This window comes from Rhinatrema bivittatum, chromosome 13, assembly GCF_901001135.1.
Source record: "Rhinatrema bivittatum chromosome 13, aRhiBiv1.1, whole genome shotgun sequence".
Lineage (NCBI taxonomy): Eukaryota > Metazoa > Chordata > Amphibia > Gymnophiona > Rhinatrematidae > Rhinatrema > Rhinatrema bivittatum.
The window spans coordinates 63,812,729-63,828,004 of NC_042627.1; the positions used below are offsets into that span (position 1 = coordinate 63,812,729).

Sequence of the window (15,276 nt, forward strand, 5' to 3'; positions counted from 1 at the left end):
TGAGATGCCTTAAAATACTGTCTTTTTTCCACTCTCTTGCAGGGAGTTAAGACCTATGTTCTACCACAACCCCCACATTATCTTGGTAAAGCCAGTCTGTCATGAAAGACTGTAATTGCTGTCTTCTCTCTAATCCCTCATCCACACCCTAGGCTGTTCAAAGTACTGAATTACTGTAAGAAAGAAGAGGAGGGGTTTATCAGATAGCCCTCCCCCCATGCTTTTATTTTGTAGTTTATTATGGAGAATGTCCGCTTTTGATCCATTAAGATAGTCTGTTTGGAGATCTTGAAGCTACATTCTGCAAGCAAATGCACGACGCTAGTCTTACAGAATTCTTCTGTTACCAATCTGCCATGTCCTCTCTTTCACCTTGCAACACATTCACTGACTCCAGATCTGCTTCCTGATGCTTTCGTCCCATAGTGTTTGGTTCCAAGACAAGCCCAGCTGATAAAAGGAAGCCCATACCTTTAAGCAAGTCTGCCTAGCGAAGGATCTCATGTTGCCATTCATGGGGGTTCATCCCTATTAGTTTATTTTTGTAATATTTTTACATTTCCAGTAGGGCTAGCAGTATTTTAGGACTAACATGTCCTTCTTCTGAACTCTGATGTAATGTTTATTTATTTAAAATCTTTTCCATACCGTTGCTAAGTTATATACCATTGCAACGGTTTACATGTAGGCACATATTTAATGTAGGTAAAAGCGTACTATAGTACATTCTAACAGGTGCCGTTAAAGGTTCGGTTACAATATATCATTAGACATAGTCATTTAGCGAGGTAGTTCATGACCAATTGTACCAAGGTACTTACACCGGTAGTTTTATCACACATAGTATTCTAGTTATGCTTTATTGTGGGGTAGAAATCATAGACTAATCTACTGTACAGTCTTAAGGACTGTGTGTCGGTGCCTTTCTGTCTTTTCCCGAATAATTTCTCTCTATTCTCCTGTCTCTTTGTAAAATGCTTGTTTAAAAAGCCATGTTTTTAAACTTTTCTTGAATGCCTTGAGATCACTTTGTAGCCTGATCTCTGGAGGCATTGTGTTCCACATTATGGGTCCTGCTAGTGATAGGGCTCTTTCTCTCACTTGTGTCAGTCTTGCTGTTTTAACTGATGGAATGGTTAGGAGGGCTTTATTTGCTGAGCGGAGGTTCCTGTGTGGAGTGTGTACCCGTAATGCTGTGTTCAACCAGTCTGATTTCTCATCATAAATTAGTTTGTGAATGATACATAGGGTTTTGTATTTAATTCTGTGCTCAATTGGTAGCCAATGTAACTCTGCTAGGGTTTCAGTTATATGGTCCCTCCATAATGTTAATACCAATTACCTGCTGCTCAGAGGCTGTTTTACCAAACAATTACATTTCTGGGGTCAATGCAATAAGGGTGCTAGGCTTGGTGCACATTTACCCCCATTTGTGCAAGTAACTTTACTCTTGTTTTAATAAGCATTTTAGCACACAAAACTTGTGCACCCAAATTAGCCCCTTCCATGCTAATCCCAGGTTAATGTAGGCATTAACTATCACTTTCCAATGCAGGAAGGTGTGTAAAGCCCTGAAGGCTTAACTCGTGGGTTTGTTTGTTGGTTTTTTTTTTTTTAACACTGGAAGTTTAATTCCTGGGTCAGAGAGGGAGTAAAGTTAGCTCACATTTCTGGGTCTATATTATTGTGCCGGCATGATCCTGGATCTGGAGTTCCTGGGGCACAGCACCACCTACCAAAACTGGTGCCAGATATGTGAGGAAACTACTTCATTCCACTTGTGACCCGAGACTTAAAGATCCAAGCCTAAATAGCCTAAGCAATAAGGTGCCTGAGCTAGAGAGCCACTGTCTAGGAATGCCTGAACCCCAGGACTCCAGAGTCAGAGCACAAAGTTCTTGTATGTGCCAACTGTATCAATACGTAAGCTGTCTGGGGAAGGCACCATGCAGGACTCACTGTATACACAACTGTCTATTGCTGTCACCCTCCTGCTTCACTGGGAGAACAGCTGGCAGAACTGCTGGCCAGGAAGGAGCTGCATGATAGCAGCTTCTGGGGGTGGCTGGCGAGCCTTATGCAGCAAAATGGAGAAGCATGAAGTGACCGTGACAGACAAGTGCACAAACAGTGAGCCCTGCACAATGGTGACAACTGCGCTACTATAGGTGCCTGCCCCAAAAATTTTATATAATAAATAGATGCACATGCAACAATTTTGCGCACAGTGCTGGCAACTATGCTAATAAGAGAAGCACTTTAACTTTGCACTTCTCTAATACACAAATCTCTTTTTAGCTTTTTTTTTATTAGCCTTGTAGCAGGCCTGGGCAGCAGCATGTTAAGTCTGAGTTCTGTCTGCTTCTGAGCTCTGGATAGCTAATTGTTGGACAGATCTCCACATTTTCCAGCCTTGGTCTGATTACTGTCACTTTAGAACTTTGCTAAGAAAGGGTCCGAAGTAATAAAACATGAGCAGAAAGTCTGCACTAAATTCTACCTAGATTTCTTTTCTCACATGGCAAAAATGAGTTAAATCCCAATGCAGTAGGCTAACAGCTATTCAATAAGCTATTTTATACCGCTAAACCTTGTACGAGAAGTTAAAATCACGTGCCTAACCCAGTGCTACGGTCCTCTGGGGGGCATTGGTTGCATGTGATCAGAAGTGACAAATTATGCATGTACGAGCTTTCTCTGCTGCAGGGCCCAGCTTATGGAATTCTCTTCCAGCTCAGCTTTGAAGTGAAAAAGATCTGAACACTTTTAGAAAGATATATGGATGTATTTGCATGAGGCATATAAGTGACTTTTAAATTGTATGATCTATTTGATGTAATGCTGTTAACTGTCCGATATATTATGTACTTAATGCTTTGTGTTTACAAATGTATGAAATATTCTTAGTGTAATGCACTCTGAACAATGTGTAGGAAGTCACGGAATATAAAAGCGAATAAATAATAGTTTGCAAATGCATTTGGAGTTTAAAAAAAAAAGGCATGTTAACATAAAAATGACACAGAAAACTACGCATAGCATGCATAAAACATGATTAAAACAACAAAATAGCCACAGGCTTGAATCACTCAAATTCAGGGATTTAGAAACATTTCTGGAAGAAAGCTGTTTCTGAAATTTGGGGAACACACACATTCATATGCCGTGTTACAAAAAAATAAACAAAAACCACAACTCGGGAGGCCCTGCATATCTCGAGGATACAGAATAAACCCACTTTGCATGGGTTCTTAGCTTGGCCTCCCGCTCACGTAATATCTTCATTACAGTATGTATAAGCCTCGCTATCTCTTCCACTATGCAGATCCATTCCCCTGATATCACCAACACCTGGACTTGAACAAAATGAGCATGCACCACCAGCGATATGAAATCAAACCAAGAGCAAGCAGCCAAAAATGCGTGTCCACGCAACAACCACCACACAAATTTACCCCTGCTTATCTTTAAAATGTCTGCATTGACTATCAAAGGGAGAAAAGCAGGTAAAGGAAACATGAACATCTATAATATGGGATAGAGAAAAACAACAAAAAAAAAAAAGCTATCCAGAAGTTGCAATCTATTCTACAGAAGTCTGAAACTATGGATACTAGTGTACTAGAGAAAAAAAAATATAGAATAAAAATTTCACATCCCCACTGTATACTCTGCATTGCCATCACTCCATACACATGGGAGAATATTTCTTTTAAAAATAGTACCTGCCTACGGTCCACAATGCTGAAGTCTCATTCGCTACGCACACCTTCTAGGATAGCAGGAATTGGCATCTCTAAACTGAGCAGACTATTCAGAGAGGGTCAGGGAGAAAAGGGGATGGGGAAAAGTGGGTATTTGGCAAGGACCCCACAGCTGACATCTTATAGACGGCAATGATCTCACAGTATTTATTTGCAGTCATATATTCCCTGCACACTGGATGTACCAGGGAAATGTAGACAAGTGTGGCTTGCAGAAAGCAAAATGTTGCTTACTTGTAACAGGTGTTCTTACAGGTCAGCAGGATGTTAGTCCTCACATATGGGCGACATCACAGGATGGAGCCCAATCACGGAACACTTTTGTCAAAGTTTCTAGAACTTTGACTGGCCCCTATTGGGCATGCCCAGGATGGCACTAACCCTGCAACCAGCAGGGGTCCCCCTTCAGTCTTGTTTGAAAGCTAAAGTAAGTGCCAAAAATAAAAATAAGAAAATGTAACGAACCCAACACCACGGGGTGGCGGGCGGGTTTCGTGAGGACTAACATCCTGCTGACCTGTGAGAACACCTGTTACAGGTAAGCAACATTTAGCTTTCTCACAGGTCAAGCAGGCTGGTAGTCCTCATATATGGGTGAGTACCGAGCCGAGAATGTCCGAACATGCACCAAATGTACCCAAAGACGTGCAACAGGCACAACAACTGGGGTGGAATTTGGTAGAGGGCATCCTGAACCCTAGCGGGCAGACGGAAGGGTGTTGGTTCATCAAGTTACAAAAAGGTTGCGCAAGACAGATTGGCCAAAGATGGAATCTAGTCTTCCAGCCTTATCTAGATAATAATGGGCTGTAAAGGTATTTAACATTTTTTATATACCGAGGTTCTAGAGACAAAGTCACTAAGCACTTCGGTTTACAGATAACAATTGAATGACAAAGTGAGTCTTACAGAAAACAAGGAAATGAGGAACTGGGATGTTACTCAATTTAAACTCATTATGATATAGAAACCTTAAATAACAGAATCAATCAATATAAGAATGATAGTCAAACATGTAACAGTTGATTAAAAGTGACTAGAGTGATATGTGATTAAATCTAAGGTAGTTTGGTCGTGAAAAACAAAATAATCTGAGTCTGGGAGGATAGGAAGGATTAAATCCAATTAGTCGTAGGCAAGGGTGTAGCATCGGCATCGATGGAACCTTGAAGCCTTGCATCGCTTTGCCAATGGCAAAGCGATGCAAGGCTTCAAGGTTCTGAAGCCTTGCCTGAATCATCTGATCCAGTTCCTCCTGGAAACCTGGAGCCTCGATACCAGAGGAGGAGGCGGAGAGACCACCGTTGGAGGTGGAATCGCGGCTCCTATCACCGGTCCCGGTGAAGGTTGCCTCTGTGACCCTGAACCAGATAGGGACGGTGCCTTTTCTGGATGGGCTTTCTTCGATGGCGGTTCAGACGATGACGTCGACGGTCTGAGACTTGCGATGTCGATGCTTTTCTCGACAGTCACCTCTGTCCTTTTCATGAGGGGGAACAGAGGGTGTCGATGGCCGTGGAGTCGATGCTGGTCGGGCACCAGCCAGTGCCCTATGATGGTGCGACGTAGACTGTGTTGTTTCAGATGAAGTCGATGCTATGGACAGCATCTGGGTTTTTGACCGAAAGAGAAGTTCCATCTTCTCCATTCTAGCCTTGCGACCTTTAGGTGTCATAAGGGCACATTTGGTGCAAGTAAGGACATCATGCTTGCTACCCAGACACATTACACATACCCGGTGAGGGTCAGTAATGGACACTGTACGGGTGCAGTCCGGGCATCGATGAAACCCTGACACCATGGCCTGTGAAAAAATTTAGCCGCAGTGCGGTCGATGGCCAGTAGGCCGTGAAGGCCAAACTCGACGGGAATAGACCGGTATCGGGTAAAAAAACTTACTGGACTGCCGTGGATGTAAAATTGAAAACAGGGGCCCCCTGTGGGGCAGAAAGTTGTATAGTAATTCCGTGAGGAAAATTCCTGTCAGGAATCTCTGTGGAGCTCCTTAAGCCGCGTGGCTACTGCTGCGCAGAAAAAAGAAGACTGAAGGGGGACCCCTACTGGTTGCCGGGTTAGTGCCATCCTGGGCATGCACAGTAGGTGCCAGTCAAAGTTCTAGAAACTTTGACAAAAGTGTTCCGTGATTGGGCTCCATCCTGTGATGTCACCCATATGTGAGGACTACCATCCTGCTTGACCTGTGAGAAAGGGGTGAATGCACACTTGGACACAATGTGTCCAAATACTGTATATTTGTGAAATTTTATGTTTTTAATTATTTTGTTTGTTCTGTCGTATGCCGCCACGATCTGTGGAGCGCGCAACTTTGAAATGCTTTTAAGTAAATGATACACGCCATTTATGATAGCAGTTACTAGGACAGCGCTTTTTACTGGATACTGGGCTTGATCGACCTTTGGTCTGACCCAGTGTGGCAAATCTTATGTTCTTATATTAACCTCAAGCAGGAGTAAGTTTGTTTGGAGATTTGGAGTACTCTTCCTGTGTACTCGATATGTTTAAGACTGTAATGACTTTTTTTGACACCAATTTCCTGAATTCCAGCTTTTATAACAGCTGTTGCTAAGGTTTTTGGTGGTATTTGCCTTCTAGAGACCACAGATTTGGGATGAATCCAACCCTCCCTTTTTGTTGTTTATTTATTTATTTCTGGTTGCTGATATTTAATTTTTTTTAATCCTTTTCATTTCATGGTTGACCAATTTATTTGCTAATTTTTTTCTTCATTAGGCATGCAGGACTGTAGTAGATTCAGCAGAGCTGGTGGGGACATTCACATTACATTTTCCCTTCACTGATCAGCATGGGCCATATTTCAGCAAAAAGTGAGCACCTAAGTTTTGTGCCTAGAACATTTTTGGATCACCGAGGCTCAATTCGTGTTTCTCTCTCTGTTGCTGCGACACTGGAGAAAGCCTGCCTTGGAAAAGCCAAGCAGATTCCTGACTCACCAGCATCCAAGCCTAGCAAAATTTCTGACATGGCATCAAGTCATGACGAAACCTTGATGCAGCAGCGTGGCCCGCTCTGCACACTGAAATCTTTTCCCCAGATGGATGCTTTCAATACGCCAGTAACTAAAAGTACTTGGGAAGGTCAATCTGACCGCTGGGTATGATGAAATATCAGCAACGAATAGGCCAAGAGCACATTTGATTAAGGGTCTCTGAACAATGAACCAAAAGGAAAGTAACATTAAAAGTGGAGGATATAGAAGTCCTCCAACTCGTGCATTTTCATTCTACTGTCTTCCTGGCACATACAATGTATGTGCTGGATGAAAAAAGTGCAAATGACTGAAAGCAGCATGAAAAAAAATAAAAAATTAAAAAAAAAAGTTAAGGAAAACCATTTCTCTGGCTTCTAAAAAAAAAAAAAAAAACCTTGAGAGGTGCCCAAGTTTTCTGTTTTTCCGCCTGTCTCACTCAGTGACTTGAATTCATCTTTTTCTTATGACTTGGTTTGCTGTGTCAGAAGTTCCTTCCTGTAGAAAAAGCCTTCCCTCCTGCCAGCTTCCTTGTGCAATTTAACTTTATAGACTTGCAGGACAGCAAAAAAACACACATCCTGGTGGATGATGGACTGACCGGAAAGCACCCATTTGCTATCACTAGTGCCCGGAAAAGACTAGAGCAGGCTATATAGAATGCTTCAGAGATGCCACACGTTTCAAAAGCCAAAAGTGAATGTTACTCCTTCTCCAATGAAAGAAAAGCGCGCCCCCCGCCATGCAGTTCCAAAGCTCTGGTTTGTTATAGGCAGCTCTGCATCTGTTGCTTCCAAGCCTTCAGAAGTGCTTTAGTTCTGTGGACCACCACCACAGGAAGTTAGTTACAAGCAAACAGGAAGTAGAAAGTGAACAGAGCAGAAGGATAATTTCATCAGCAACAGAGCGTTAAATCCCAAGCCAAACCATGAAATATAGTAGATGAGCTCAGGAACATACGATAAATATTGACCAAAGGGTGTCGATAAGAGTTCATTGAGCACTACTAAATCCTCACTGCTGTTCCTAAAATGTGCCTGCAGCAAAATCTTCCCTCCTACTTTCAGAAAATGCAGAAGAGAGCATTGACATCTGATGGTGCGGCTCCAGAGTGGCACAGCCCACACCTCCTCTTGTCACTGAGCCAACTGGTAGGATTTGACAGAATAATCTGAGTAAACACACAAGCTTGACCAGGATTCCTGGAAAGGGACTAATATAGTAAAACCAGAAGCAGGCTTGGACAGCAGAACTGTGTTTTGTTTTTTTTGCTACATGCAAGCTCTCCCATGCAGTCACAGCAATATCCGTTCTGCCTAAAAAAAGAGTGGATCCCTGGGGATTCCCCGCTCCAATTCCTGACCAACTCACTAAATCCAGCATTTCCTATGCCTTGTCTTAGGGGGTCCCAGTCAGAGCAGAGCCCAAAATCCAGAGGAACCATAAACAAGGGTCTTCAGTCCGACACCTCTCTCTTTGTAATCCTGACCAGCCAATAACAAACCTGCAGAGCTCAATGCACCCCCCTCTGCTTACAACACAGTCCCATGACCCCAGGAAGTAAAACAAGATGTTTTACCACATCCCAGCTTGTCAGCAATACGTGACATGTGATAAAAGCATCATCTGTTAATAATACAGCACTATAAATTAGAGGGAAAATTAGCAATGCTGCACGATGTAAACCAGGTATTCACTGTCAAGAGTTTGCTGAATTAATGATCCGAGCGCAAAATAAAAAGATCGCTAAACACGGCAAGGGAAATCAAAGTGCAGATATGCTTTTCTTGATTTCCATTCTCACATTCAGATTACAATCCAGTAAACCCCGTCAGACCATAAATATCCAGATTATAAAGAATATTTACAAGCAGATAGCTTTGCGTCATCATGATCAGAATAATGGGATTTCATTTCATTAAAAGTCAAGATACTTTTACTATGATTTACTGTATTACCGTATAACAGGAAACTGCAAAACACTATTTATCATTTTTAAAGTGCTACTAGACCTACATAGCACTGTACAGACACAGACAAGAGGTATGGAGGAAAACCGTACAGTGCGTAGAAATTAGTGAACAATTCAAAGTTTACCTTAAAAACCAGGCAGATTTCAATCTGGTTTGAGTGGGCGGGAAATCTGTTAAGATATTCCCTTGGTGAAGCTGGGGAAAAAATCCCACAGATCTAAAAAAATTCACAGCAGATCCACCAATTCAAAGACATTTACTTCAGATTTCCCCTGAGCTACAAAGCAGATTCTCTTTTTCAAAATCTTTCAAACCAGTCTGAGGAACTGCAGAATTTTTGCAGGTTTGACAAATCGGGGATAAGCCTTTTTTATGGGGTTTTTTGTTTTTTTTTAAAGCCATTCACACGCCTTTAGGAATGGGGGCACGACTTCAGCTTTCTGATGAGAATTCAATTCTAGCTTTACGGTAAACTCATGACATCTGCAGTTTGAACTCTGTGGCTCCCTCCAGTCTTGGGGGACATCCAGGATTTCTTGGCTCCTTTTCACTTGTTTTCTTTTTTTCTCCAGTTCAACGGATCTTACAAGATTTGGAGATTCAGACACTGCCTCGAGCTTCAGTCACAGCGTTTCTATCCCCCTCACCAATCCTAAAAGCAGCGTTCACATGTCAGAAACATTTTGCCCCCAGAAACAGTGACAAATGGAAATGGGGAGCAAATGAGAGGACTGCAAAAGGAGGTTATGATAGATTCAATCTCTTAAGAAGATTACGAGCAAGCTTTATCTCCTGCAGCTGTTCTCCCCACAGAGAAGTCATTCACTCTGCTGGTTTTTGGAATTGGTTTTGCAGTGGGCTTATATATGAACCGGAGAAGACCGAGTAAACCTGTGCCTTACATTAAGTTTGCTAAACTAATCTGTTTTGAAGACAGATAACCCGAAGTCCTATCATCAACTTTATCCTTAACTTTGGAATCTCACACTTTTCACTATTTTCCACGTTGCCTACATGAGAGCTATCATTTTTAAATCATCCCTATGCCCAAAGTGTTAGGTATGTACTCCTCCAAAATTCTCCTTTAAATGAAGTGCACTCATACATAAAACTCATAGTTCATACCGCAACTGTAGTAGGACCCTTTCTCTAATGACTTGGTAAAAACAACAAATACTAGCCAAGGCTCTTAAATAGCTTCTAATCTGATACCATATCCCACTGACAGGTATCATATGGTACAGGACATAGAGAGGAGCGTGGGAGAGGAAGGGACAGGAAAGGGGTAGAATGCATTTCAAATATGAAAGGACGGAAAAAGCCGAACGAGAAATGAACATGGAGAATGGGCTCTTCTATTCTAGGAACATGGAATAATGCCATTTTACCTATGCACGAAATAGCTGGTGGATGGGACAGTGTTTTGCCATCTTCCAGTGCCAATGGGGGTGGAGACTGACTCATTGGAAGTTTTTGCTGGGTAGTTTTGCGAAAAAGCCATTGCTATCTGCCAACAGAATCGTGGCCAAATACGATTTTTTGTCCTCTGTGAATTAATTTTAAGGCTCCCATATAAATCCCAAGTAAACACAAACCTTCATCCCTATACCACAACTGGATGTAGAACAGGTGACAGCAAACTCAACCCACCCCCCTCAAAATTACTGACCCTACTATGCCCATCAGTAATAAGATGAGAAGTATGTCCCCCTGAGCTTGTAGCGTTCTTCTACTAACGCTGCATTTTGAGTTTCACTTCTTGGCTACACTTAGCCACTTTTAAAGTTGATGTCGCCAGAGTAAGCCATCTGCTTGCATAGAAATTAATTTCCAAATATACACATGTGGTTTCTCCCCCATAACCCCAGCCACAGAAACAGCAGGGGCAAAGTTCAGAGGTTACTTTTGTACCCTCAGAAGCTTTAGAGAATTTTCAGAGAGAAGGCATTCAAAAAAGTTTCTCTTTTAAAATTCTTTAAAGTTCTGTGGATGCAGAAGTAACTCTCATAGTTTATTGCTTTGAGGCTTAGTGAAGTTTGCTCCTACAGTACTGTTAACAAAGCAATAAAGGCAGGAGAGCTACCCCTCGGCCATCAGAAGAAAAGACCGCTGTAGAATGAGACAAGCAAGCAACAAAGCAAAGTGGCTTTGGCTAAGCAGGAATTGGTTTCCAAGAAACACAATAAGAACTCGCCTGGGGAGGATATTATAGGAGAGGCAAGAACGAAGGAGGAGGAGGAGGAGGAGGAGGATGTGTACGTTGTGGCCGAGGCAGCCCACTCCTTAAATAAGATACACGATTCAAGAATGGCACACAATGTTCTTACAGGAATGGTTTAAGCTAGTTCTGACCTTCCCTTCTGTAAGGTGGCGCTCTGACTTTTTCCCCCTCTCCGTGTTCGCATCTTACAAAGATATCCAAAGATATTAACACAATTGATTGTACAAAAGCTAAGCTATGCTTAGCTTTTGTACAATCGGTGCAGTTCAAGTAAAAAAAAAGCTTATTGCACTCAGGTCAGAGGGTCACTGCCCGTCTCTGGATATCTGCCGTCCGTGCTTCTCCGTTGGTCTGTGGTGTGGGGAGTGAAGGCGGTTCCGGGTGGCTCTCTCCACCAGCCCATGATGGCGCATCCCTCGCATGTTGTCCATAGGGTGAAGCGACGGCTGCAAGACAAAAAAAAAAAAATTATAAAAAAAGTGGAGATAATTTCTCTGATAACCTCGGTGCTAAATGATGAGTGATGAGATCCAAGACCCAACAGCTTTTCTAGATGTACAATCTCTCGTACACCAGGATTGCTGCCCATGTTACTTAAGCATCAGACCCATGTAGTGAATTTACTAAGCAATATGCTTATCTCAGGAGGATAAAAAAAAAAAGTTAAGATGAGTCTCTCTTAAAAGCAAATCATTTTCAGATAACAGAAGAACTAGGGGGTACTCCATAAAGTTAGCAAGTAGCACATTTAAAACTAATCTGAGAAAATTCTTTCACTCAATGCACAATTAAGCTCTGGAATTTGTTGCCAGAGGATGTGGTTAGTGCAGTTAGTGTAGCTGGGTTTAAAAAAGGTTTGGATACATTCTTGGAGGAGAAGTCAATTAACTGCTATTCATCAAGATGACTTAGGGAATGACCTCTGCTATTACTGGTATCAGTAGCATGGGATCTTCTTAGTGTTTGGGTACTTGCCAGGTACTTGTAGCCTGGATTGGCCAATGTTGGAAACAGGATGCTGGGCTTGTTGGACCCTTGGTCTGACCCAGTATGGTAATTTCTTATGTTCTTATCCCAAGGAGTATACAAATTTTCCTGAAGGAAAAATCAAAAGAAATTCTCCATACAACAAACCTGTACTATGACATTCAAAACCCTTAACTCACCTAACACCTGGCAAAGCATTTACATCATTTCAATAAAAATCTTCTCCTATCCTTTGATCTATTAGAGATTCTTAATATGTATTAAGATCTAAGATTCCCAATTCCCTAAAACCCCATCTCAGCCTAGGCATGGCAACAGTCCTCAGCTGGGGGCCAGGTATGAGGGCTCCTTTTGGAATTATGAGCCCTAAATTCAGCCATTAGGTGGCGCTGCTGCACAATGACTGGGTCATTCTCTCCCAGGGAAATGCCAACTCCACAGCACCCCTGGCCAGCACTGGGAGTCAAACTCGGGTCCTCAGTCCCAAAAGATCTCAACTCTTGATGTAAATAGTAAACCAAGTCCAAATTATATTTAACAGTCAGATGGCTTTGCTGTAACATCTAAGTCCTAGGAAGTGGTCATTACCCTGTTACAATCTTCTCTTCCATTAGTATGGCCTCTTGGATATGTACAAGTCTGGACAATTTGGACAAGCCCAGTGACTCAGTGATAGCACCACTACCACCATGTGGGAAATATTCACTTCAGATTAGATATTTTTATTTATTTATTTTATTTAAAAACTTTTCTATACCGTCGCTAAGTCATGTACCATCGCAACGGTTTACAAATAGGCACAAAATAAGGTATATATAGGTAGTTTATCGTACATTTAACAGGTGCCAGTTACAAACGGTTACCATATCATTAATAAAGTCAAAATTTTGGGTAGTGGTGGATTAGTCCAGGAAAGTTATTGAGATACATCTTAACTGTATTATGTCTTTGTAATATTGTAATGCCATTTATTCTCAGTTGCGCTTTTCTGTATTTTTCGTTCTCTCATTCACTCTCTACCCCCTTGTTTCTTTTGGAAAGGCTTGTTTATAGAGCCATGTCTTCAAGGTTTTCTTAAAGGATTTGATATCACTCTGTAATCTGAGTTCAGTGGGCATTGTGTTCCATAGAAAGGGTCCAGCCAGAGATAAGGCCCTTTCTCTTTGGGTTATTAATACCGCTTTGCCAATCTGGACAGTATTCTCTCTCTATATATATAGAGAGAGATAGAGAGAGAGAGAGAAAATATATAGTAACAAAATCAATTTCTTTTGGAAAACAGTCAAAATTGCACCACCCAATCTAGTTCCCAAATAGAACAATTATTATAGAACTGACAAGGACATTGTTATTTGTCTGCAGTAATTTCTATGGGTGCGCAGCCAAAAAGTGTCTCAATTTTATTTTTTTTGGTGGGGGGGGGGGGGGGTGTTGTGCGCACCCTTTTTTTTTTTGTTTCATGCTAATTTAGTGCACACTAAATTGAAAAAAAAAGCATATCCCTAGTAATTTCCATGCATTCAAACTACTGTATGTCATTTACACAGAAATTCTATCAGTATCCAAGGGCTTGACATACACCTTTGTCAGCTGGCAGGCAATTCCCGCCAAGAGGAGATAAAGGAGAGAAGAGAAAAACCGATCCACGCATCTGACCGATTCTTTCCATGCATAAATCCTGTTTATGAGGGAGACATGCACCAGCCTACAAAGTCTGAACCTGGTGCCAAGTACATATTTTAGACGTAGCAACGATGGCCTCTTGCCACAAGATCCAAGGCACCTTCCTGGGAGTTACAGCAGAATGGGGATAACAGTTTGGGCAAGGCAGGTAGGGGATTTACACATTCCAAAGTCATCCACACACCAGAATTCATTTTTTTCTATGGTTTCTAGAAAGTTCTGACTGAACTTCCACTGAAGCTTTACAGAAAGTCAGAGCCACAGGAATGGAAAAAAAGAAAAAAGTCAAGAGGTCTAGAAAAGCAGGACTATTTAATTAAAGTTTTAACACACCATGGTTAGTGCAAGGCATAGTTAACTCCCTGTTTTAACTGTCGAGAATTAAAGAAGAAGTTGCTAAAACCCGCTGTGGCTTTAAATAATGGATTGTGCACAAACTCCTGGGACCCCGTTCGTTTTCTCAGAAGACTAGAGGGATGGAAACACGACTGGAAAAACAAGAGATGGCGGCCAGATAAACAGACAGGGACCTTTGAACAGGCCTCAGAGCAGGAAAGGCAAACAAACGGAGAGGGATTAAGGCAAACAATTTGGAGCACAGGATCTTGCAATTAACTTTCAGAACACTGTTTCATCTGGCTACTCTGCAGTCAGCTTCTGGAGGAATCTCACTTTCACATTTTCATTCCAAAATGGGTTGGGGGGTTTTTTTTTTTGTCAGACCCAAGTTGTCTAAGTGATGGAAAAAAACTACAAAATCCAAACCTGGGATATAAAAACACTTCTGTTCTCTAGCAGCAATTTATGCAAGAGATTCCTTTCTTTGTAATGCAGCGTTTATAGTTTCCTACAGATCAATGTTTAGAGTTACAGCCATTACAATCCTTTATCACTTGCCCATTTAACTTCTCACAAAAATCTAGCAGCTTGGTTATTTGACATTTCAGCATTAGGAATCCTGGTTCCAGAAGGAGAGGAAGATAAGGTGCACACACAATTAGAGTGCTAGTATCCACCTGCATGCGTCTGGCATTCAGGAGCCACCATAAACTCTCAGGGGCAGTACAAGAACCTGATCATGCCCATCTAGGTCAGGTCCATTCCTGTCTCCGACAAGAGGCCATTCCTCACTGCCTATTCCCAGAAGTAGCCATCCCCAAGATTACCTGGGCCAATAGCTATTAAGAGACTTGTCCAAACTTTTTCTAACCCAATTAAAAACTTTTACCCTAGACTAATTTCTTCATCCAGCAACTAATTCCACAGTTTAGTTGTACGCTGACTGAAAAACACGGTCTCAATTGTATTTGTAAAAATTTATCAGCCTGTGCTATCTTCAGTTCTAGGCAGGATACAAAGTTACATACACAAGAAAACAAAATCAAAATGTTTACAAAATGTTTCAAATCTGCTACCAGTTAGAAGATAAATAAATATTTCCTATCATCTTGATCCATACCACTCGTGATTTTAGAGAAACATGACGGCAGAAAAAGACCATATGGCCCATCCAGTCTGCCCATCCATCCTTTTTTTTTTATTTAGCATTATAATTCTCATCACTTCCTTAGAGATCTCCTTTATTTATTCCATGCTTTCAAATTCTTGAATTCAGATACTTTTTTTTGTCATCACTTCCAC

The 15,276-nt window shown here is 41.7% G+C and overlaps 1 protein-coding gene across 3 annotated transcripts in view; it reads right to left on the reverse strand.

The window, feature by feature from the left end:
- Nucleotides 1-15,276, reverse strand: part of CRTC3 (CREB regulated transcription coactivator 3) — a 99,164-nt gene that overhangs the window by 51,986 nt on the left and 31,902 nt on the right. For all 3 annotated transcript variants that reach the window (XM_029574372.1, XM_029574373.1, XM_029574371.1), the window contains exon 3: nucleotides 11,292-11,411. In XM_029574372.1, the coding sequence (XP_029430232.1) occupies nucleotides 11,292-11,411 (120 nt within the window). The remainder of the gene's footprint in view (nucleotides 1-11,291; nucleotides 11,412-15,276) is intronic.